General features: G+C 54.2%; 1 protein-coding gene across 6 annotated transcripts in view; it reads left to right on the top strand.

The window, feature by feature from the left end:
- The first annotated feature begins 265 nt into the window (after positions 1-265).
- Positions 266-24,378, top strand: part of IGSF9B (immunoglobulin superfamily member 9B) — a 49,729-nt gene continuing 25,616 nt past the window's right edge. For 4 of the 6 annotated variants that reach the window (XM_059185379.1, XM_059185398.1, XM_059185425.1 and 1 more), the window contains exons 1-8: positions 266-550; positions 11,603-11,800; positions 13,626-13,772; positions 18,934-19,085; positions 19,360-19,477; positions 20,834-20,975; positions 21,330-21,475; positions 24,099-24,241. In XM_059185379.1, coding sequence (XP_059041362.1) covers positions 487-550; positions 11,603-11,800; positions 13,626-13,772; positions 18,934-19,085; positions 19,360-19,477; positions 20,834-20,975; positions 21,330-21,475; positions 24,099-24,241 — 1,110 coding nt within the window. In that variant the 5' untranslated portion in view covers positions 266-486. The remainder of the gene's footprint in view (positions 551-11,602; positions 11,801-13,625; positions 13,773-18,933; positions 19,086-19,359; positions 19,478-20,833; positions 20,976-21,329; positions 21,476-24,098; positions 24,242-24,378) is intronic. The other 2 variants (XM_059185390.1, XM_059185416.1) reach the window with 1 other exon arrangement.

Below are 24,378 nucleotides of genomic sequence, written 5' to 3'. Positions count from 1 at the left end.
CATGCAGTGTGAGCAGAGAACAGAACAGAGCGGAGACGCTACAACGCCTTCTCCCTGGCAATGCGCATGATTCTGCGGCTCTGTGCTCGCCACACTTCAACGCACCTTGAAATGGGCTCGCCTCCTTCGCGCCGCGACGGACAGACATTCGAGCCAATCGGCCCCCAGGTCTGCGAGCAGTGTCCAATGGGAGCACGGCGGGGGCGGTCCCGGAGGCCCGGCCTGGCTAGGCTTCACCGTGGAGCTGGCTGCGCTCTGCCTGGGCTAGTAGTGCAGGTGCCGCTGCGCCGGGGGCCGGGGAGGCTGCGCGCCGAGCCGAGTGGAGCCGGGGAGGGATGGAGAGCGGGCCGCCCGGGCTGCAGGAGCACCGGCTCGGGGCGTAGGCGGGCGCGAGCGGGCGTGAGCAGGCGCTCGGGCGCGAGAAGTGTGCGGGCGCAGGAGCACTTTGCGATAGGATGAGGCTCTTGGCTGGCGCGCGGTAGTACTATGATTTGGTATGTGGCCACTTTGATAGCAAGTGTGATCAGCACCCGAGGTCTTGCGGCTCAAGGTGAGTTGAAGTGCAGCGCCCCTCCTCTGGCCCTCTCCGGCGCTTTCAGCCCCTTCTTTCCCGCTTGGGGCTCCCCGGCCCGGCTGAGCGCTGCGCCCTTCCGCGGGCGAGGCTCCTGTTCCAGCGAGGCGCTCTCCGGGGCACTGCCGGGAAGGGCTAGGGGCCGCGGGCCGGAGGGGCCGGGCGGGTAAGGGGCCCGAGTCCATACGCTGCTGGGAACTTGGGAAAAGATCTTAGGATTCGGGTCGACTTCGCCCACCTTCGGCCCCAGGACTTCATACCAGTGTGCCAAGACAGGTGCTCTGTGCCGGAGCAGCAGCCTCTTCTAGCGCTGGGGAGTCGGCGGCTTTCCTAACTCTGGCTGCCGGGGAGTTTGCGGGTCTTTGGGTAGGCTGCAGCACGCTCGAGCCCCGCGCAGCGCCACCGCTCCGCAGACGAGCCCTTGCAGGGAGGCGCGACCCAAAGCCTTGGGACTCTTGGCACCCACCGCTAGCTAAACGGACAGGTTTCTGGGCTCCGCGGGCGTCTCCCGCTCCAGCTCACACCCCTTCCAATCACACATCTGGCAGCTGGGAGTTGGATCCCCCTCGCGGGGCATGGGGCGCACGGAGCCAGGAGAGGGAAGAGCTGGTTAAGCGCTTGGGTCCCTCCGCCGGCTCGGAGAAGAGGAGTGTTCGCTTTTGCTTACCCCTGCCAGGTGTCCGCGCCTGTCTTAGCCATACCTGGGCCCGGGCCAGGCAAAAGTTCCCTGGGAGCGGGCCGCATCCTGGCAGACCCCACGCCGCCGTTCCCCGCTGTGAGGCAGAACTGGCTCGGGGTGAGGACGGCGGACTAGGGGTCCCCTCTGCTCCGTCTCCTAGCAGAGGGAGGTTTTTCTTTTTCTGATTTTCCCTTTCTGAGCTGGGGGATGAGACAAGACGCGAGCCATCGAGTTGGGTGATGCGTGCGTGAGCGCGCGCGCTTTTGCTTTGGAGACGGGCAAAGCGACCTACGAGCCTCTGGGTGGCACCCCAGGCTCTCGGCCCTTGTATGGAAGTAGGAGCCAGCCTGGAGGGTGCTAGGACTCTGAGCTCACTGTTTTCAGCACACAGACACGACCCAGCTGCAGGCAAGTTCACGAAGCCGGCAGGAGTGGAGAGCTGGGAGAGAGCCGGTTGGTGGGTGGTAATCAGCCGGGAGGACCCCGCGAAGAGAGAACCCGCTCCCAGCCGCCCTAGGGCAGAGGGGGTCGCAGGAGGCGCCTTTTATAGCCAGGGTTCTCTAGTTCTCTTGGTATGTGTAGGGGGAGAGGGGAGTGATTTGAAAAAGTTTCTAGAACGGAGTGTCTTCCAAGCTATTTGAGGAAGGGAGTGAGTCTAAAAACCGAAGCAGAGGAGGGAGAAAGGAAGGGTGATTCTGTTAAATAGTAGGTTGACTTGGGTGGTTTAAAAACTCCATTTGTCAGGTGGGAACACTGAGGCTAAGGAGATTCAGAAGCTTATGGAGTGGGGGTGGGGGTGGGGTGGGTCCAGTTGTGTATGAGAATCTGCCCTTAGTCTCAGCCTCCTCCTTTCCCCTATGTTCTTGTAGTCTTCCAGTGCCCTCGTCCTCCTCCCCTCCAGTTTTTGGTACATTCCTGCTATGGGACTGTCGCTGAAAGCACAAAAGGAGCTGCTGGGATCTTTGAATAAAAAAGAGACACTGAAAGGAGGCTCTGAAATAGCCTTCACCCTAAGTCAGGGTGAGGGTAATGGACTTTGTGCTAGTTTAAATACAGAATAAAGGCAAATGGGTTTATATTGCAGCAACACGCAGAATGGCCAGACAGAAGGAAGGACTTCCCAGCATGGAAGGTTGTTGGGCATGAAGGTTATACCCTCTTTCTGGGTGTGGAGAGGTCCTTCTATCTGGGATGGCTTGATATGCACCCGTGAGCCTGCCACCCCAATTGGTCTTGGGGTCCTTTTAGCTTAAAAAGACTACTTGTATGCTGGTTAAGGGCTTAGGTATAGAGTCAAATGATCTGGTTTCAAATGCTGGCTCTGCCACTTGCTGGCCCTGTGACCTTGGACAAGTTGCTTAACCTTTTGAATGTCACTTGCCTCAGTGGAAAATAGGATGAACAGTATGAGCTTGTAGGGTTTTTTGGTGAACATTAGTGCTGTAAAGAAATGAATGACTACCTGATATATAGTAAGTGCTCAATAAATGTTAACATTATTATTATTATATTCAGTATCTCTGGGGTTCCAGACCCCTTCTCAGTTTCTTTCCCTTGGACCATTCAGGGCATTGGGAGCTAGAAATGTCTTGAGGGAAGCTCAGAAGGCTGACCCTGTCAGGAACCAAGTACCCTTTTGCAGGCTGACCTTGTCTGGGGAGAACCTCTTGTTCCTCTGAATCCCAGGGAGGTGAGCAGAGGGTGTGCAGACCTCAGGACTGCTTGGAAATCCTTTCAAAGATCTGTAGAACTGGGAGTTTGTCAGTGGCCAGAGGCTTGTGGGAAGGATCCCAGGAGGCATGCAGGTCATAGCACTGCAGCACCTGGAGGGAGGGAGGGGAGACCTGTGTGGCAGGGTTTTGCTCACATGGGAAATACCAGCCACTGTTCAAATGCTGGCTCTGTGTGAGAGCTCAGCTGTTTTCTGACTGGCAGAGGAGATTCCTGTGAGGTAGGGACTTGAAGATGCTACCTTTAGGGTTTTGCTGAAGCAGGGGTTGCTCTATCAGAGGGTTAAAAGGAATGGGCTCTTAGGCAGTGTCAGGTTGGGACAGAGTTAGGGATGGGCTCCCCTTTTGACTCTAATCATGTGTGTCTGGAAGGTGATAAAGGTCAGTGGAGAGGTTGGGGAGGGTATGGAGAAGATAGGTATCTGGATTCTGGGAGATGGTAACTGGAGACTCAGCATCCCAGACTGAGCAAGCTTGGGGGAGGACCCTGGGCCCTGCTGGGATGACCCTGGGCCTGGCATAGAGGAGAAGTCTGGGCCTTTATTCCCAAGGCTGCCTCCTGTCCACCACAGAGTCTTTGGTTGGATTATCCCTGACTATAGTGTACCCAAACCAAGAAGGGTTCTGACGCAGATCCTGCTGGTAGAGTGCCCTCTACTCTCAGCCTGGCCTTGACCCTCCGTTTTTCCCTTTGCCGATGAAGATGGGAAGGAGGAGGTGTAGATCAGGAGGCTGCTAGCAAGACCCCATGGGCAGTCCATCAGCAAAGAAGGACTCTGCTCAGCAAGTGGCCAAGTGGTATGTGTGTGTGTGTCCCCTGCACACACACCAAAGGCGGGGGTGTGTCTGGCAGCATGCATCCTGGGAGAAGCTGAGGACGGGATGTGTCTGAAAGGGCATGGCAGAGGGGCAGTGGGAAGAATCAGCTTTCAGCTCCTGGCCCGAGGCCCAACATGCGCCAGACTTGGAGTAGGCAGGTCCCAGAGCTGGGTGGTTTCATGTTTGTGGCTCTGAGACAGAAAGTTGGGATCTGGTTACCCAAGGAGCAGAGATGGGTAGCTGGGGAGATGCTGAAACTCAGAATCTCTCTGCTCCTCCCTCTTTCCTGGCTCCTGGCACTGCTCTCCTGATGCACCCCAGATAGGGTTCAGCTCTCAGAGTCTGGCCTGCTGCTCTGTCTTCTCCCTTGGCCCTGTCTTTCTCAGCCCTGCTGGCTGCTTGCTCCTCTCTCCCAGCCTTCCTGTGTGCTGGGGGCAGGGGTGGGGGGCGCTGTGTGTGAGGGCAGGGAGATAAAGAGGGAGGTAGTGTGGTGGGGAGATAAGGGGGCTGGGCCTGAGATTTAACACACTTGTGTTCCCCTTGAAAGTCTCCTCCCTCCCCAGACACATCCTGTGACCTTCTCAGGCTGGGGCCTAGGGTCTCAGGGGGCAGTTTCCTTCTGTCTGCTGCCTAGGATGGGTTAAGCAGCTTTTATGAAGGGTCGGTCTGAATTATGAAAGGAGCTGTAATTGGTGTGAGCTGTCTACAGATGTGTGCACATGCCTGTATAGGTGTGCACGTTTGCACATGTGTGTATACATGCCTGTGCTTATATGTGTGCATGTGTGTGTGTATATACCCTTATGTGTGTGTATGTGTTTACTTGTGTGTTTGCACGCATATGTGTAGAATGCAGGAGGGCAGGGGGACAGGCTCCAGGCATGACGTGGGGAGCCACTCCCCTCCAAGTGCTGTGGTTGGCAGTGAGACTGCACTCGGAGCAGACACCTGACTTTCCTCATCCCCCCGCTTTGCACCTAAATCTAGGCAGCCCAGAAGTTTTCGAAGTTGGAGGCTAAGCCCAAGGGCTGGATTGAAAGATACCTGAGGTCCTGAGAGGAAGCCTAAAGGGTGGGGGAGGGGGAGACAAAGCCAGGCAGAGCTCTGGGGGACATAGAAAATGGGCCTGTCTTGCTACAGTGGGCTCTGGCATCAGTTCCCTGTTAACCCAGTGCACTCTAGAGTAGAGAAGTGGTTGGATCCCTGGGGAGATGGGAGAGGGTGCTGGGGCTGCAGAGGCAGCTTATAGCCTGGCCCCCTCTGGGGCACTGCCCACGGGTGCCAGCTCGGTCTGCCCGAGGCAGCTGACCTATTTTTCTTAGGAATTTTCCTGCTTTTCTGTTCTCTCTTGCGTGAATAAGCAGGAGACTGGTGAGCAGAGACAGGGCCTCTGTAAGGGTTTTGGAGAACAATTCCATGTGAGCCAAAGCTTGGAGGGGGTGCCAGCCAGCCTAACTGTCCTTCTGAGAAGAGAGGGGACTGGGACAGTCCCTCAGTCTGTCGTATCCCCAGGTCCTCACCACCCTTCTGGTCACAGGCACCCACCCACCCAGAAGGTCGGTGGCAGATAGCTTGCACACAGGCTCGCCTTCACAAATTGTTTGAGGTAAGCCTCTGTCCTCATTTTCTGGCTTCAGTGTAGAGAATGCTGGTGCTTCACTGTGAGTATATATGGGAGCTTCCGTTTCTTACTTCCCTATCTTGTCTTACCTGAGGAGAGGAGGGTGCCTGGTGCAGGCAGAGCCCATAGTGCCCTCACCTGTCTGGGCCTGCCTGCCTGCTGGCTCTGGAGTACACGCGTGCACTTGGCCATGCGTGAGTGTGCAGGGTGCAAGCCTCCACCGCGTGGTGGGGTGTGGGGGTGGGGTGTGGCTTTGCCTTTCTGCCGAGGAGCCATTAAAGGAGCAGAGCGGAGGTTGAATTACTGACTGCTTCCTGTCAGTGGCTCATGGGGAAAAGGCTCTTGGAAATACAATCTAGCTGAGAGCAAATTAAGGTTGCTAATAGCATCGCTGCCTCGTGGGCTGCTGAGGGGAGCCCAGCCAAGAGGGTTAGGAAGGAGAGGCACCCACAGGAGGAAGGAGGCCTGCAATTCCTGCCCCTCCCTCCCCAGTGCCTTGCTCTTTGAAAGATGGGAAGCTTTCCTGGTTAGGGCCCATCTGGGCTCACCTGAACTCCAATTTCCCACCCTGAGAGGTTTGATGGGGAGTGGGACCCGAAAGGGCTGTGAGGACACTGATGGGGAGACCATGGAAGGACTTTTCTGAGAGCCTGCCTAGGCTGAATATGGGGGCCCTTGCTGGAGGCAGAATGATGGCCAGATGACTGCTAGTCCACCTGCCTTCTGGAAGGAACAAGGACATGGCCAGATGTTTTGGTCCTGTGTCCATCACACACTTGTAGTGTTTGTTGCTCTGGGCAGTAGGGAGTCTGTCCTCTGCCTTCCTCAGGCCATCCCTCTGGGTGTGTACTGCTGTGGGAGGCTCCCTGGAAGCCTGAGTCCCGGGCTTCCTGGAATCTCCTGGAGCCTCCTGGCTTGTTGGGGAGGAGCGATTGGGGGACTATTGGGGGCTGTGCCTTTTTTGGACTCAGCAGGGATTATTTTTAGGCTGGCAGATGGAGGTGGCGGTGGCTGTCGCTGGTATTATTAGACAACAGGCCTGTGGTTTGGGAGTCTGGTGCCCAGAGGAGGAGGGGGAGGGGGATGAGGAGGAGGAGGGGGCGGAGGAGGGGGAGGAGGAGGAACAAGAACGGGAGGCTGCAGTAAGAACTTGTGCTCATGAATCATGGAGGCTGCTGCTCACCCCGAGGTTTTCCCTTACCACAGCCACTACCAGACCTAGCCAGAGACTGCAGAGTGATGCTGAGCCCAGAACCAGTCAGACAGCACCAGCTGCGTCCCACAGCAGGTCCACTGTATCTTCCTTCTCTGGTGGAGGACTGAGCAGACTGTGCCTGTGGGGAGGGACTGCCTTCTGACTCAGGGAGGAGAGGGGCAGGGCGCTGTGTCTGGAGTGCAGTGCTGGAGAGGCCTTAGTGCCTGGGCCTGTGGTCCGGCAGGATGGTATCCCTGAATGTGGGCATAAAGGGGACATGGCAGCTGGACCCTGACTCCCCCACCTGTCCCCGAGTGACTGCTGAGCCAGGTAGCCTCCCAGTTTGCTCATTTGTGAAGATGAGCTGGTAGTAGTTCTGTCAGGTGGGCATTGTGAGTATTACGGGAAATTTGTGTTACGTGCCCGCCCGGCCCCGAGCCTGGTATGTGGTAGCTGTTTAGGGGAGGTTGGGTTGCCTGACAGCCAAAGCTCTTCCTCCTCAGGATCTTAGACCTTCTCAGGCATTTAGAGTGTTTCTCATTCTCAGGTGCCCTTCCTCCTGCAGCCCTGCCCTGGTGGAAGAGCCCTAGGCTGTGAGTGTCAGGCACACTGATCCGTGCCAGGGCCTGGATCTTCATGGTTCTATGCCCACGAGGGATCCAATGGCAGCCTGAACTTGGCTGCCCACCGGGCACCACCTGGCATAGAGAGCAGGGGATTTGTACCCTATGGGCTTCCCAAAAGGTCAGCCAGACAGCAGGGGCTACCTCGTTCTTCTTTGCTCTCCTGCTTTCTCTTCCCTATCCTGGTAAAACAAATCCAGAGTGGGTTGGGCAGAGCCCCAAAATGCAGATTTGCTCTGCTCAGGGGACTGCTGTTTCTTGCCTCCTCTAAAACAGGTATGCAGAATCCAGGGCACCTCAGGCCTCCTGCCGCCCTCACCCCTGCAGATGCCACCCTCACCCCTGCAGATGCCGGTTTCCTCTTTGAGGTTGGAGCCTCATCTCTAGGGACTGCTGTAGGCTTCTTTGGTGGGGAAGGGGCCTGGGGGTGTCACCCCTCTCGCAGCCCTTCCTCACCCAGGTCACTATCAGTCCTTCCCTTCCCCTCCTCCCTCCCCCTCTCCCTTCATCTCTCCCTCCCTCCTTCTTGCTCCCTTCAGAACTGGTGGGCAGTTACTCCAGTCAGTCCTGCTGGGGAGAAGTCCACTTGCTCCCCGAAGGAATCCCCTCCATTCTGTCCCCTTCCTGGTTCTGGGGTCCTTTGAAGGCCTGTGTCTCTGTGTCCCCTGTGCCCCAGAGTTCTCTCTCCTGCCCTCGGCTGGGTTCTGCCTGTGTCCAGTTTGCACTGTGCCCATCCCTGCCTCTCTCTCCTTCCTTTCTTGAGTCTTTCACTCCTCGATTTGGGTTTGGTGTCCTCCTGGGTCAGAGTTTATCTCTGCTCCACCAAGCCCCTCTTCCCTTTTTACTGCCTGCTTGTTTACTTTTTCTTTCTTGCTTTGGGCTTTTCTGGGGAATGTGTTTTATTAGACATGCTTTGGCTCAGAAAAGATCAGGCTTAGGAAGAAGTGCTTGTAGGTGACGAGTGTGTGTGCGTGTGTGTTGAAGAACTGAGGAAGCTGATGAATATTTTAGGATTCAGGGGCACCGAGGTGGCTCAGTCAGTGAAGCATCTGCCTTTGACTGAGGTCTTGGTCTTGGGTCCTGGGATGGAGCCCTGGGATCAGCAGGGAGCTTCTTCCTCTCCCTCTGCTGCTCCTGCTTGTGGTCTCACTCTTGCTCTTTCTCTCTCTTGAATAAATATAATCTTAAAACACAATATTTTAGGGTTCCGAAAACCAGGAGGTTTGGACCGAGAGGGGCTCTCACCCCTCTACTTTCTTCTTAGGAAACACCCTCTCTTTTTGCCTTGGTTAGAATCTTTGTGATGCTTATCTCACCGAGTATCGCCCCGAGTCCCCTCTTCTGTTGCCTATCCTTGGTTGAAAGGGTCCTTACACAGAGAGGAGGGGTGGGGTTGACTGGCTCAAGAGGGCCGACCTTGGGTTGGGTGCTCAGTCCTGAGCCCAGGGGCCAGCTAGGGGGTGGGGGTGGAAACCTGGAGCCAACACCAGTGCTGGGGGAGGTGTGAAAGAGGCTGCCTCATTGCCATGCGGTGAGAATGAGGCAGCACTGAGCAGCAGGCATTGTAGGGACCCATTGCAAAGCCGACCCACCTCCTGGCATTGCCCCCCAGAGCCCTGAGCCCTGGGAGCTGGGGAGCTACAGAGTCAAGCTTTGCTGCTGAAGGTGGGCAGCTGCCTGCTCAGCAGTGCTGGCCTTTTCCTCACAGCTTCTTCCTCTTGCCTTGGGCTTTGGGGTGCTATAGCCCCTGGGGAAGAAGCTCCCTGCTGTGGACAGCCTGTCTCCCCCATGCTTCCCCCACACCCAGTAACCAGGCCCTGGAATAACTCCTTCCTCTTCCCTAGGCTCCTGTATTTCACCTCCTGGAAATTCTGCGTGGCACACATTCACATATGCATGCACACAGTCACATACACACATATACATACTCACACATGCACATACACATTCTGCCACATACACACTCATCCTTGTCCTTTTGCTAAGAGCTACACATATGCACATATTACACTCATACACACTCATACATCCTTTTGCCAAGAGCTACTCGCATGCACACAGACTCTCACATGCATACACACGTTGCTCCCCCTGCTCGCTCATGGTGCCCGCTGTTTGCCCATTCTGAGTCCAGGATCAGCCTTTGTGCTCCTGGAGGCTGGGAGGCAGGCTCTGTCCCTCTCTAGGTACCCCTGGGGTTGTGGGGGAGGGGCCAGCTGCAGCTGAGCTCTCTCCTTGCTTTCCCTGAGGGGTTGGAATTCAAACCTAGCCTGAAGCAAGGTTGGGGGTGGGGGAATTGGGAAACCTGCTGGGGCCTCAGGCAGGTGAGTGCAACACTCTGCTCTGCTCCAAAAATACTCTGTGATCTTAGCTCTTTCTCTAGAAAACAGTGATGTCACCAGTAGCCAATCAGCTTCTAGAAGAGCTTGCCTCCTCCTCCTTCCGCAACTTAGGGAGGAGAGGGAAAGGGGGATGGGAGGGAGAGAAGGAGAGACACAGAGATGAACAGACAGCATGTAGGCAGACATGGAGAGAAATGCAAACACAGAAACGTAAGCACACAGAGGTCCCTCCACACAGGAAAGCTGGCAAAACCCCTTCTCGGTGCATAGGCAAGGGAAATCCACATATTTCCCCCAATACACACACACAGACACACATACTGATAGAGACATGAAAACTGAGAAAGACTGACAAGTGGAAGCATTCACATAGAGTGAGAGCTAAAGAGGAAAAGACAGAGACAGAGACTGGAAGAGAGACAGAGTGGCGCAGAGAGACATGGAAAAGGAGTAGGAGAGCGACTTCTGTCTCAGAGCCAGAGAGACAGAGGAGGAATCAGAGAGACAGACACGTAGAAGGAGCCAGAGATGCAGGGGCATGAAGGAAAAGAGAGAGATGAGAGAAGGAGATGGGCGGGAGCACACAGGGGTCCGAGAGGCAGTCAGAGTCAGATGCAGAGGCACCACAACAGATAGGCAGACAGACAGGGATAGAAGGACAGGCAGGTGCTATTCTTCCGGGCATATTTTCTGTGGTGGGAGGACCCTTCAGCTCTTGGCTTTGCGCCTCTAGTAGAGCAGCTGCTGTCCTTGGTGCTGCCTGGAGGGGCCCAGCAGGGACTGGGAAGGGAGGTGAGTTTGGATGGGGAGAGCTGTGGTCTAGTCCGGAGTTGTGTTGGGTAGTGTAAGGGAACGCTGAGAGAGAGGCTTCTCCAGGCTGTCCCTTTCACTGGGAAACAAGCTGGACAAGGTGACTTTGTGGGCATGGAGTCCTTGTGTGGGAGGGAGCAGTTTCAGGCTGAAGGTGGGGATGGCACGCCTCCTGTAGGGGCTCAGGAGGAGGCTGCCAGGCTAGAGAAGCCCTGCCTGGGTTAATCTGTCCTCTATGTCCTCCAGCTTGGGGGTGGGGGTGGGGGTGAGTCTCTCTCCATGTTGCCCTCCCGATGCCAAGAGGATGGGTGCACCCTATCCAGCTGTATGTTTTATCTCTGCCAAAGGTGGGATGATTTCCCCTTAGCTGGCTGAGCTCAGCAGTCCCAAGGGCCCCGCTCTGTCCCAACATCCTGCTATCCTAGTGGTGATGTCTGGGGTTTAAAAATTGGAGGGCTAGAGGCCCCTCCTGCTCCCCTCTCTGCAGCAGGTGCAGTGGGGCAAGGGAGGAGGGGCCTGGAGAGGCCAGTCAGGCCTGCGGGGTTTTCCCTCCGGTGTTGCCATGAGCAGCCTCTGCTCAGCTTGTTAGGGATTCCCCTGCTCCTGTATGGAGTACTCTTGTTTTGTGCTGCGAACATCAGGCTGAGCTGGGGGTGGGGCGTAGGAGGAGGCTGGCTCTGCGGTTCCTACCAGGCTCTGGTAGGAAGCATCCAGTACAGGAAGAGATTCCATATTTATACTCTTGGCTACAGCAGGCCCCTGTAGCCCAGGCTGTGGGTCTCCACAACGAGGTGGAGACCCCCTCCACTTTCTCAGTAGCTAGACCTCTTAGAACTGAGGGCGGGGGCGGGGCTGTGCAGTGGGGGATGATATGGTTACGGCTGTGCTCTTTGGGATTTGGGGAGGGAAGATTTGGCTTGCAGGACTGGAAAGAACTGCTTCCTTCTCTTCCCCCTTTCTTCCCCATCTCAGGTTCATGGATTCCTGGGGCCCCCAGGGCTGTGGAGATATGAGTAGGGAGGGGGGAGAAAGGGGTTCAGGGTGCACTGTGGACCCTCTGGGGAGTGACTGAGTTCCTTTTCAGGAGGATGGCTGGGTGGCCAGCTGCCCTTGGGAATGGGAGTGGATGGGCAGAGGGCTGCCTCTTGGGCTGCTGGGTCAGGATCTCCTTGTCACCTCCCTTTGTGCATCCCGACTTTGCTGACCCACTAGCTGCCCACGGCCTACGAGAGGAGCCCGAGTTTGTGACCGCAAGAGCCGGTGAGAGTGTGGTCCTGCGATGCGACGTGATTCATCCGGTGACGGGACAGCCCCCGCCCTATGTCGTGGAGTGGTTCAAGTTTGGGGTGCCCATCCCTATCTTCATCAAGTTTGGCTACTATCCACCTCATGTGGACCCTGAGTATGCAGGTAAGGTCTAGGCTGCAGGGGCTCCCCCGCCCCACCCTACCATCTCTTCTCCCGGTTTTAACACAGCTGGCCTTCTCTCTCAGTGGTCATGGTCACTGTTCCTCCTGCCTATCTCTCTGTTGCCACTTATCTTTTTACAACTGGTCTGTTATCTGTGCTGCACAGTCTCTGCCTCTTTCCTTCCATCCTTCGGACTTCGGGAGGTTTTAATTAAGTGGTGGGGAGGAGAGGGACGAGGTGATGCAGACACAGAGATCACAGCACAGTTAGGGATGTGCAGGGACAGGAGCAGTGGTAAGGACAGGGAAGCCTACAGAGCCCACCATGTAGGACAGTAGGGCTGTGCTGAAGGGCAGCTCTGTGCAGGAAGAAGCTGAGTCAGAGCCCTGCTGCCCTTGGCCAGGCATGCTGGCTGCAGCTGTGGAGTTTGCTGTGTCTGCCTTGGCCCACTCCCTGCCTCTGGCTCTGAAGTTGGGGCCTCATCCCATCCCTGAGCGGAAGCAAACATTGGGGGCTAGTTCGTGCCATAGCGGTGGGCACCTGCTTTCTGCCTCCTCTGCCACGCCAGCCTCCCTCCTCAGGGCACCCTGGGTGTCTTGCTCTGCAGTTGCTCCTGCCAGCAGGGACCTCGCTCTGAGTCACTGCCAGTGCCTGACCACCAGCCTGCCTGGCTGGAGGAAGAAGAGTGTGGGGTGTGTCTGTGTGCGAGTGTGCTTATGTGAACGTGAGTGTGAGCATGTGTGTGTGTGTGCATGAATGCATGGGTGTGCTGGGACTTTCGAAGGAAGGCAGGAAGCTGGCAGACCTTGCTTTTATCTTTACTTCTGGCTCCTGAGGTCTGAATTGCATTTCTCGCAGAAAGTTCCATTTCTCTCTCTCTCCCTCTTGGACCTATCTCTTATTCTCTTTTTGGTTGCGGTTGGTTTTGACATTCTGGTCTTTAGGCAGATTGCCAGTATTGAGACAGGATGAAAACAGAGACCATGGTGACATTGGAGTGAGGGGTGAGCTAAGGTGCTGGGTGAGGGAGGGGCAGGCCCTGACGGCTGTTCCTCGTCCTGGACTCCCATTCCGCTTGGCTCCTGTTGCATGTCTTACCTTACCACCACCATGAATGAGACAAATACGGCTTCCTAATGGGGGAAGAGGATGGCGTTAAGGGGAGTAGCTGGCGGGGGGAGGGGCTGTGCTCTGCTTGCCGTTCCTATCCTCATTCTCGGGCTTATGGGCCCTAGTGTCTCAGCTCTTGGGGACAATGGGCTCTGGCTAGATGAGCAGTCTGTCCGGCCTGGGAGGGGACCCCACCACTCTGGTCCCTGCGTGCCCTCCCTCTGCTTTATCCTAGGGAAGCCTGGCAGACAGGTGCAGGGGGTGAGGACCCAGCGGGGAGAGGGATGTCACACAACCTGAAATGAGGTTCAGGGGTCTGCTGTGGGGTCCCCTACCTCACCCTCTTCTGTTTGTACCTTTGTTCCCTCTCTTGCTTCCTCCCACCCTCTTTCGTCCCTCATGCCTTTCCTTTGTCCCAAGAGATCTGTAGCAGGACAGGAGTATCCCAAGGGACTGAAGCTCTTCCCAGTGCCAAACCCAGAGTTACAGCTACAGCTGGGTGGGGCCAGCTGAGGCTGGGAGAATGGCTCCATGGCTGGGCTGTGCACCTTTCCCTTTGCCACCTGCTGCCTGGGGTTGGTGCCGGCTGTTACTTTGGGGCCATGCCATGGGAAATGGTCCGAAGGTTACAATGGGTCCTCTGCCTTTGGTGGGTGTTGTGCTGCTCACCCCACCCTGACGGCCTCCTGGGCTTTTGCCCACTGTCTTCCTGCAGGTCGGGCAAGCCTTCATGATAAAGCATCCTTACGGCTGGAACAGGTCCGCTCTGAGGACCAGGGCTGGTACGAGTGCAAAGTGCTCATGCTGGACCAGCAGTATGACACCTTTCACAACGGCAGCTGGGTCCATCTCACCATCAACGGTGCGTATGGGGCTCACTCCTGGGGACGGGTGGGTGGGGAGCCACCTGGAAGGCTATACCCCAAGGACCCGCTTTGGGGAAAGCCTCTTTCCTGACTACCGTATCCCTGCTCCAAATCTCTGCTGCAAAGAAGAGTCAGCAGGGCTGGGCCCCATTGAGTTAGCAGTTCCCACCTCTTGCTTCTCCCTCAGTTGTCTCCCTAGAGCTTCTGGGGTCAGTGGAGGTACATGGGAGGTGCAGCCCCTCAGGTATGAGGCAGGGTTTGCTGCAGGTGTTGGCATCAGAGCTCCTTACAGGGAAGTCAGAATCTGGTTCTTGAAACCAGGAGGGTTAAGGCTTTGTGGAGGCCAAATTTGTATCTGCTGGCTCCATTTCTCAGCCTTGGGAAGACCCTGCTAGCCCAGGAAATGCCTTCCCACTCTAGTGGGATTCCTGGAGTTCCACCATGACAGTTTTCCTTTTTAGGTGAATATTTTGGTTCCTTGTTAAATATGTTCATTTGAGAGACATGCAGTGAGGGTCTGTTGTGTGCCTCTTCCACACTGGTGATGGGAAAACAGTGGTGACGAAGCCTAGACACGGTCCCTGCTTGTACTGGGTTTACTGTCCAAGGAAATGTAAGGATCCTGTGAAGAGTAACCGTTTTAATGGCTATCAGGTGTTGATAGCTCACATGAAGTGAATTGGCACTGTATGTTGATGCTTTTCAAGTGTTTGCAGAGGCCTCAGGTGAGCTGGCCCAGTTCCCAGTGCTGGTGAAGGCTGCAGTCTGGGTCTGAGGCTGTGACCACATCAGGCACTGGACCTTCTGTGTGTCCCCAGATGGAGAGTCTCTTTTGTGTCCCTGGGAGTCCTTACTTGGGAGGAGATACTCTGGAGGAGCCAGAAGAAGCTGGAACCATGGAGAAAAATCTGGAGAAGTGGCATATATGCTTTGGATGTGCCACACACAGCTTGGGTCCTTATGGTTGTGATGTCTATGACTATAGATGCTGTGGGTGGGAGAGAGAAATTGGTGTCATTCCTGGCTTGGAAGCTTCTGATGGTATCGATCTGCTCTGAAGAACGACTCTGTCTGCCCTGTCTTGTGGGGTGGATCATTCCTCCCATAGGAGTCAGGCCATGTTCCATGGCTTGAGAACCTCTCCAGGGTCCTGAAAGAACAGACTATTTTAGCCAGGGCACTGGTCTGTTAGCCATGGCAGTCCTAGAACAGTGTTGGTCCAGACTGCCCAACCCGTTCAATGCAGTTGGCTCCTGTCAGTTAGTCCCAAGAGACTGGAGGCTTATTTTAAGTCTCCGGTGGGCTGTCCCCACCACACAGTAAGCTTTTGAGTCACCTCCTTTTGATGCCAGCTGTTGTGTGTGCCGAGAATGAAAACTCATCTTAATATTAGCCCAAGCAAAACATAATTAGGAAGGTAAATCGGCTGCTAAAAGCTTCACTGACTGAACACTGAGCCAAGAGTGCCCATGTTGGTTTCTGTCTCTCTAACACCCTTCCAAAGCTGGGCTGAAATCTGGATCTCCTTTTCTTTTCACGTTATCCTCGCAGTGTCCATTCGGCGACCTGAGACATCAGGTGCTCAGTAGGTGCTCACATGACAGCAAAGTAGAATTTAGTTAAAAATTGTGTGTTCTGTTATGTCCCTGCATGCATGAGTGGGAGTTGATTCTTTGAGAACTCCTAATTGCTCAGAGTGAAAGGAGCACGGGACAAGACCCTGAGAAGGTTTGGTTTATTTCACGAACTCACTGCATTCATTTCATGAATCCAATAGCTGTAGGATCCCAAGTAAGTCTCTGAGCATCAGCTTCCGGTGCCTGTTTGCGGAGGTGTTGTGAGGATCAGATGAAATGCTGTGTGAGAAAGCATCTTGCACAGTGTCTGGAACGTTAATTACATGTGGGTCAGCTGCTGGCCATCCTCTTTCTCAGGAGAGAAAGAAGATGAAATCAGATGAGCATGTAGTGGCAGGGAGGCAGGAGCACGGGAAGGTCCTCAGACTGGAAGATGCAGAGGACTGTGGTAGTTGGAAAGTAGTTGTCAATTCACAACACATCTGGAATCCTGGCATTTAGTATTTACATGAGTAACGTGTATACCCTGGGCTTGGAGATCAGACTGGAGTGCTCCTTGTAAATCTTGTAAATAAAGAGAAGTAACACACATACACAAACACATCTTGAATGTTTTCTCTGTGGCAGGCTCTGAGGATACAGCAGTGGGCCCAACCCAGACCTAGCTCTTAAGGAGACTTTCAGAGGCGGCAAGTCCAGGGACAATTGCAATATGGGCTTTGGGAGAACAAAGGAGGGAGAGCTTCTCTGAGGGAATGACTCCTGTGCAGACATGTGACTAGGGAGTTAGCCAGGTGCAGGGGTGGGAGGTACAGAAGGGTAGTCCAGGCAGAGGGAACAGCATGCCTGGAAGCCCAGAGAAATGAGAGTCAGTGCAGTCAGGGAGGGCAGGCAGGTCGTTCATAGGGAAGTGTTGGGCAGAATAGCTAAGAATGCTCCCCTCTCTGCCCCAGGCTTCAGAACCAGAGCTTACCATAGAATACTTGGCCCTTACCAAGAAACCTACCTCCCAAATGGGGAGAACAGAACAGACACCTTTCAAGGTGAGAGAGCTCTCCCTTTATTCCCCCCCTCCTTTCACCCCGAGTTCTGGGGTACCTTCCAGCATAAATATTTCCATTATGGAAGGAAAGAGTCTGAATTGCCAACATTCCATTGCTTCCAAACTAGAATGTTTAGTGTCAGGCATTTTCTGACAGAGATCACCTTTGGAAAATGAAAGGCCAGGGAAAATTAGAATTATAAATGGTCTCATTCCCCTTCTGTGTTTTCCTGAAGACCAGTTGGGTGGAAACAAACCCAATTATTCCTTTATCACGTATAAAAGACCCAAAAAGCCCAAGCCAAGTCTTGATTTAGATTGGTGAATTACTTGGAGGAGAGGCCAGCCTGTTTCTAACCTGCACTATTAATTATAGGGCACTTGTAAAAAAGAATTAAGCCTGGAAATGCAGCTGGCAAGCTAACACCTAATTCTGTAAATAATCGAGAGTCAAACCATTATTTTCCTGAAAACTCGAGATTGTTCAAAGTACTTTCCTGATTAGCACCTAAATAACAAAGTAATTATGTAATTAGTAATTAATTTGTCACTTCAGGACGTAATTTAATTTATTATCTTTTCTTTTAAGCTTGACACCAGAGGTAATAGAGTCTGAGGCTGCATTAGCTCAGGGGCAGACTTGGCAAGAGGGGCTCTGTTGGAGATGAGCACACATTCCATTTCAGAAGTTGGGATTTCAGAATCTCCGTATAAGGATTTGGAATGGTTTTTGCCATCATTTTTATTGTATTAGATGTTGGATGAGGATTGCCATGCTTGCAGGTGTCCATTGTGTATTTTTCGTGTGTGATGGAGTGTGCTTCTTAATTCACTCAGTATATCCAGTTCCCCTTGTATGCCCACACTAGGCAAAGGGTGTTGGAAATGATTTAAGAAAGCAGTCTTGTCATGATCTTGCTCCTGGGAAGTTTCGTGTGTTTGAGTTTGTGTTGGTTTGTAGGTGTGTGTATGTGTGTATATTAAGTTCATTCATCCATTCAACATATGTTTGTTGTGTGCTCTGTTACATGCCAGGAACTGGGAGAAAAGCCGGGCATGCAGTGGGATTTACAGAAAAGATCTTTGTTCTCAGGGAAAGTCAGTGCTCACTGCTTTAAAGAAAATAAAGCAGTCCAAGGGGGTAGAGAGTACTGGAAGTGCTATCTTAGATGGGTTGACCACTTACGGCAGAGGTGGCATTTTAGCAAAATTTTGCATGAACCAAAGGAGTGAGGTCTGGGTACAGAGAGGATGGCAAATGCAAAGGCCCTGAAGTTGGACGTTCTTGGCACATTCAAGGAAGACAAAGATGGCCAGTGGGCCTAGAGCACAGTGAAGGAGGTATGTGGTAGCACACGAGGTTGGCAGACTGACCAAATACTGAAGCTCTCTGACTGGTTCTCAGGGCAGCACTGTCTGGAGAGGTGACATCCATCTCAAAGCTTCTCATGGATGCCTCAGAGGTTTCCAGGGAGATGATAATGATAAGAGTAATGACAAAATAACCAGCATTTCACACGTATTTACATTACAAGATCCCTTTCACAAACTATCTTACTTACTCCACACCTCAGTCCCGGAGGGGGGCAGATTTAGGTAAAACTCAGAGAGGCTGAGTGACTTGCCCAGGGTTACCCAACAAGTGACAGGCTAGCACGTTAACTTGGTCTTGACCTTTGGGTACCTTAAGATGAGCTAAAAATGTCCTGCCCCAGCCTGGCATTGTGAACCCCAGGGCTGGCCCCTCCTTGTCACTTCAAAAGCACTGATAGTCCAACGGGTTAAGATTGACCTGATTGCCTATGCAAGCAGCTCAGACTAATGAGGCTGAGTCTCTTAACAGCTGATTATCCAAACAGGATGGGATTTTAGTCAAAACTCCAATCAATGCAAGTCGTGATGTGGGGATAACCTGGCGTAATCAGAAGAGAATTGAGAAGGGAGTAGCCTGCAGAGTGGGCTGTCTTTCTGCCTGGACGCAAGAAAGGGTGGAAGGTTTTCTTTGCAGAATCTGGAAACGTAAGATTCCTTGTAACCATGGCCTGTGGTCTATGTTAGGCCTAGATGACGCTCAGATAGAAGACATCCTGGAAATGGGGGGGCCTGGCTGGGCTGAGGTTAAGGAAATAGGCGTATCAGGGATGATCTTGAGGTGAAAGGGGGGTCACAGAACTGTTCAGAGCTGTTGGCAAGGGTGTGCAGGCCATGAGAAAGCTGTCTTGTTTATTGCTCTGTCCTTAGAGCTAAGCATAGTAGCCTCGTAATAGATGCTCAGCAAACATTTGTTTCTTGGGAATTAGCCAAGTACAGCAGGAGAAGTTTAGAATTTGCACCCAGCCGGGCTGACTTTGAATTTCAGGTCTCTCCTCCCCCGGTCAGACTCATGGGCAGATGATTTTGCCCATCTCCCTCTTCCTTCATTTATCCCAGCACTTCGCAGAGGGTTATCTATGAACACAGCGGATGTGGTGCCTGGTGTGTGTGGGTGCTGTACGTGGGGCAGCAGGCTGGCTAACTCCACCCTGGGTCTCTCTGCAGCTCCTCCCACCTTTACAGAAACACCCCCCCAATACATTGAGGCCAAGGAAGGTGGCAGTGTTACCATGACCTGCACAGCTTTTGGAAACCCCAAGCCCATTGTCACCTGGCTTAAGGAGGGGACACTCCTAGGTGCTAGTGGGAAATACCAGGTAGGTGTGGTTCTCCTTTGGGGCTGCTGTACTTCTTCCTCCTTGCTCACCCTTCCTTTGCCTCCTCCCTCTCCACGGCAGCCTCCCACTTCACGTGACTGGTAACACTCTGCACAGCACACAGCCTGGCTGGTGTCTGGTTGGAGGGAGATGGAACACGAAGTGCCTGGCTCCATATCCCCCTAATGCATGAGCCCTAGGTCCATCTACACCTGGGGGTGGTGCTGGTGGGACCCCAGGGTGGGTGCTGAGCTCTGTCTCTCCTTGGCTCCAGGTGAGTGATGGCAGCCTGACAGTGACATCGGTCAGTAGGGAGGACAGAGGTGCCTACACCTGTCGTGCATACAGCATCCAGGGAGAGGCTGTCCATACCACTCATCTGCTTGTCCAAGGTAAGAGCAGTTTCTCTCCTTTTCATGCCCTGGACCTTTTGCAGGGACTTCCAGCCCATCTGAGCTGTAGAGGGGTTTGCCCTAGGCATGGCTGGCCCAGCTGGGGTGGCTGGGGAGATGGACAGCCTATGAGTAGTGGGGTCGGGCTCCTCCTGAGTATTGTGTGGCTCACAGCCAGAGCCCCCATGGTGGCCTGCTATGGCCATCACCTGGGATGGTGGGAGGCACTATGTTGAGTGGGTTTTGGGTTTCTCTTTCTGTCCACATGGTGTCCTGCCATGCCTCCATCTTCCCCAGGGGAGGGGACCTCTCTCAGGTTCCCACCCCATTAGTGATGGCATCAATAAATAACGACAGGAACTCAGTCCAAACCTCAGACGTTTAAACAACACAGAGGGCATTTGGCAGAGCCAGGGTCTGCCTGGTCAGTCCTGGGAAATGCCGGTCCACCCTGCCTAGGGCCCCAGCGTGCCCCAGAGGGGGCAGCATCTGGGAGGTGGGGTCTCTTTGTGCTTTTATGCTGAGCCCGGCCACCCTTTTGCCTCCCCCCCCCTGCCTGCCGGAGGAAGAGCGAGGGCTGGAGGTGGCTGTCTAGGCTGCCGGGGCTGCTAAGATACATGTTCTTTCTGCCTTCTTCTGACTTGGAGTGTTGAGTGGCAGTGTGGGTCAGAGGTCCCTCTGCAGCTTGGAGAAGAGCTGCCTTCTCAGGAGAGAGCCAGGTGGTAGCTGTGGACTGTCCGGAAAGCCAGCTCAAGGGAGGGCTGGGATTTCACCTGCTGTTGGCTCTGCTTGCCCCCGGCTCTTCGCTCCACATCTGCCCTCCTGACCTCTGGCAGATAAGCAGCACAAGCCTCTCAGCTCCTTCAGAGGCCAGATGACTCCTTGCTCTGGATTGAAAAGATGGCCTTTGTCCCTCTTGCATGTGCCCTGCTTCTGTTCTGCTGGAGAGAGGGATGGGCAGGAAGGGATGTGTGTGTGTGTGTTAGGGAGGTTAGATAGCTGGCTTGGGGTGCCAGGATTTACAGAGGCTGTGTGCATGGAGGCGAGGGGCACACATACACCGAAAAAGGTGTCTGCAGCTGGTTCAAGGGGCTGGGGCACGCTGTGACCACATCCCAGGACCTTTTGCATCTTGGACCTGTAAGGAGAGTAAGACCTGAGCACAGCAGCAGCTAGAAAGATATCTAGGACAGCTGCCCAGCATATGCTGTTCCTCTTGGGCCAGTGCTGCCCTCCAGCTCCCTCCCAGAGTTCTGGGCACACCTTCCTGAGTCATCTCAGAACTTCCTGGGAGGACCCCGAGCTGTTGCTCTCTCCTGCACCAGGTAAGGTCATGTTTATTTCCTCTTTCCCCAGGGCCTCCCTTCATAGTTTCCCCTCCTGAGAACATCACTGTCAACATATCCCAGGATGCTCTGCTCACCTGCCGGGCAGAGGCATATCCCGGCAACCTCACCTACACCTGGTATTGGCAGGATGAAAACGTCTACTTCCAGAAGTAAGTATGCTGCCCCCTCCCTCCCTCCCCCCTCCCCCCGCTCCTGGGGCAGGGGGAGCGGTGGTGGTCCTCATCCACCAGGCCTCCCAGGTGCAAGGCCTTTGAGCAGGGGCTGCCATGGGCTGCCCTTGGGCTGTGGGAGCTTACAGAGAGGCGATCCAGTCTGTCCAGGTGCAAGGCCAATGTTTGCACAGAGCGGCCTTGAAAGGGACCAGGAATGTGAGGAAGTGCTGGCTCTTCTCGCCTTATTGGCAGGGTGAGGGGACTCCTTGCTGCCTTGCTGTGCTGGCTCTTGGAAGACCTTCTCCCCTCCATGCCAACCCCACCCTTCCTTGTCTTCTTGTTTGTTTGCAGCGACCTGAAGTTGAGAGTGCGGATCTTGATTGATGGGACCCTGATCATCTTCCGAGTGAAGCCTGAGGATGCGGGGAAGTACACCTGCGTCCCTAGCAACAGCCTGGGGCGCTCCCCCTCTGCCTCAGCATACTTAACTGTGCAGTGTGAGTAGGGGTGAGGGAGAGCCACACATGGTGGGGGTTCCAGAAGAGACAGGCCTCATTAGCTGGACTGGATGCTGGAGGACAGCAGGAGAGCGAGGGTCATTTGAGGGAACGTGGGCAGAGGAATGACAGGAAGCAGGAATAGCCCAACAGGAGGGCGAGACCTGGACTGGTCAATTGAGGTGAAACTAGCACTTGCCGGGCATCTTTTTTTGGGCCAGGCATTGCTACACGTGTTGGCTGATTCGTTCCATCAGCCAAGTTGGTTTGGATTCAAGGATGGGCAGACCTGAGTAATTGTCCTTGCAGTCAGTGCTAGCCAGTACCTCTCTCTGGACCGTGAGCAAGATGTCTCTGGTGCCTTTTTTCCCTCAGGTATATGAGGGAGGTGACACTGACACAGGGTTAGATTTCTTGTCAGCTCTCCGCCTTCCCCCACTGTGGATAGGTGTGTGAGGTGAAGGGGACAGGACCCTCTTCTGGGGTGACTTGATCTAGTTCTGCCAACACCTGGCTCCCTCCTGGCTTTCTCCTTGCTCTTCTCTAGGGCTGCCAGAGATCCACACGGATGAGCTGCTCCTCATGCCAGCACAATCGAGGGCTTTTGTGCAAGCACAATAATTCAGTTTGCTAATCTTGAATCCGTCAGCGTAGTCAATGCTTTCCCACCCCCTGGCAAGCTGATCATTGTGAGAAAGGGAGAGAAGGATGAGTAATGAGGATTAATTTCTTCCGTTTGGTTTGTGGATGGCCCTGTCACTCAGACAACAAAGACGCTGGGGTGTTACTGGAGGTGACAGGCTCTCCATCACTGGAGGGCTGGTGTGGGAGAGCCGCTCACCCCCAGGGGCGTGCAGCAGCAGGGGGACAAGGAGGACAGGCTGGAGATGGCTGGATCAGCATTTGAGCTGAGAACAAGCAGAAGAACAGTTGGTGACCCCAGGAGGTGGGGCTGGTCTCTGAGGCCATTCTGCAGCTCTGGGTGTTTGCACTTGTCTCCTGTCGAATGGGTGCCAGGGTGACAGAGCCTGGCTGGACCTTTGAGCCCCACTCAGCTGCTAACCTCACGTTCTCATTGTTTTCTTCTCGATGCAGTAATTTTACCGGTGGGGACAAAGGCAACATTTCACCATTTCCATGGTCGTCAACCTAAAAAGGCTTTCAGCACGCTACATTAGGAATTCTCAAGTTTTTAAGGGCTCGAGGCCCCAAAAAAGTGATGTGATGTGACCCAGGACATCAGGCCTGTCCCACCCAGACCTGCAGGAGGAAAAAGCCAGTCAGGAAGCTATTTGAATAGGACTTGCTGGATGTGAAAGGGCCGGGGGAAGGGAAGAGTCCACTTGTCGTAGCGTCTTGTCTGGCTGGCTTTGTCACTTGGGCAAGACGGTGGCAGTGGCAGAGGGAGAAAGCCAACAGGGGTGGTCTTTAGAAGAATGATGAATCTAACCAGGAGGAAGCCCCCCATCGGCGAAGCCCTGGGCCATTTTTCGGTCAAGAGGGGTATGTGGTTTCCCTGTCTGTCCCCGGTGCCCTCACCCACTCCTGCTTGTCCTTTTTTACCTCCTTCTTGCCTTCAAAGACAATCCAGGGGGTGAGATTTTTCAGGTGGGTGAGACAAGGATCTTTATTTCTGCTAAAAAGCAGTGTTCAGAGTATTTCCCATTCATAAACCCTTTGAAAATCTTGGAGAAAAAAAAAAAAAAAACTCTACATACAAAAGTAGGAAGCTATGTCTAAATATATAACTCGGCCTGGTATTTATGTAATGCTGTTCTCTGAAGAGCTCCAAATGCTTAAAAGATACCAGCTCATTCATCCTCACTGCCTCACTGGAAGTTCTGGATCTTTCTCCTTGGTAGTCCTCGGAGGGAATGGGACGAATCGAAAGATTATGAGTCACCCACATCACAGGATGTGCTGCTCTTGCTTCTCTCCTGAGAACCTTTCATCTGTTCTGTGGCCAAGGTTGAGTCTGCATTCCAGCTGCACAGAGGGGAAACTGAGGCTCTGTGGGGGGGGGGGTGTGGAGCTGGGCAACTTGCACAATGGAGAGGAGAGAAAAGAACCACCGGTGGTCATGCCTCTGAACACCTCATGCATAGAACTGACGTTCCTCTTTTGGCTTAGGATGTGGACCGAGTGCTGCTGGGCGTCCAAGAGAGATTTGGGATAAGGAGCCATTGGTGGAGGGTGTGGTCAAGCGTTGACTTCAAGTTTGGAGTCTAGGGGCTGGAGATACAGACATCAAGAGTCCTTGTTCTGCTTGTTCTGCCATTCATCCCATGTGTAGAAGCATTTGAGGAGTGTTATGGATCCGAGCAGGCTTTGGGGTGGCCTGATGTGGCCTCTGGGGTTTGTCCGTCTTGTTCCTCATGGCGATCCCGGCACCTGGCACTATTGTGAGCACCATGGACACATGCAGAGTTTACTGAATGGGTGGGTGGGTGTGACGGGCAGTTCCTTGGAGATAGATAGGGTATCTATAGCAGTTCCTTGGAGATAGGGTATCTATATGAGACCCTGGGGGTGTGTGAGGGGTCTTGGCCCCCTGCCAAGATCTCTCACTCCTCGACTTCCCTCATGCCTTTCTTCTCTCTCACCCCACACGAACCTTGTGCAGACCCAGCCCGTGTCCTCAACATGCCCCCTGTCATCTACGTGCCCGTGGGAATTCACGGCTATATCCGATGCCCTGTGGATGCAGAGCCGCCGGCCACCGTGGTCAAGTGGAACAAGGACGGCCGCCCCCTGCAGGTTGAGCAGGTGCTAGAGGGACGCATGTGGGGTCACAGTGAAATACACTCTCTTGCCACTGAGATGCTGCCTCTGAGGGTTTAGTTCCCTGCCAGGACCCCTCCACTCTCCACCAGAAAACTCTGGGAAAGCAGAGCTGCTTCCGG

Source organism: Mustela lutreola, chromosome 1, assembly GCF_030435805.1.
Source record: "Mustela lutreola isolate mMusLut2 chromosome 1, mMusLut2.pri, whole genome shotgun sequence".
Taxonomy (NCBI): Eukaryota; Metazoa; Chordata; class Mammalia; order Carnivora; family Mustelidae; genus Mustela; species Mustela lutreola.
This window is presented reverse-complemented; position numbering and strand designations above follow the sequence as displayed.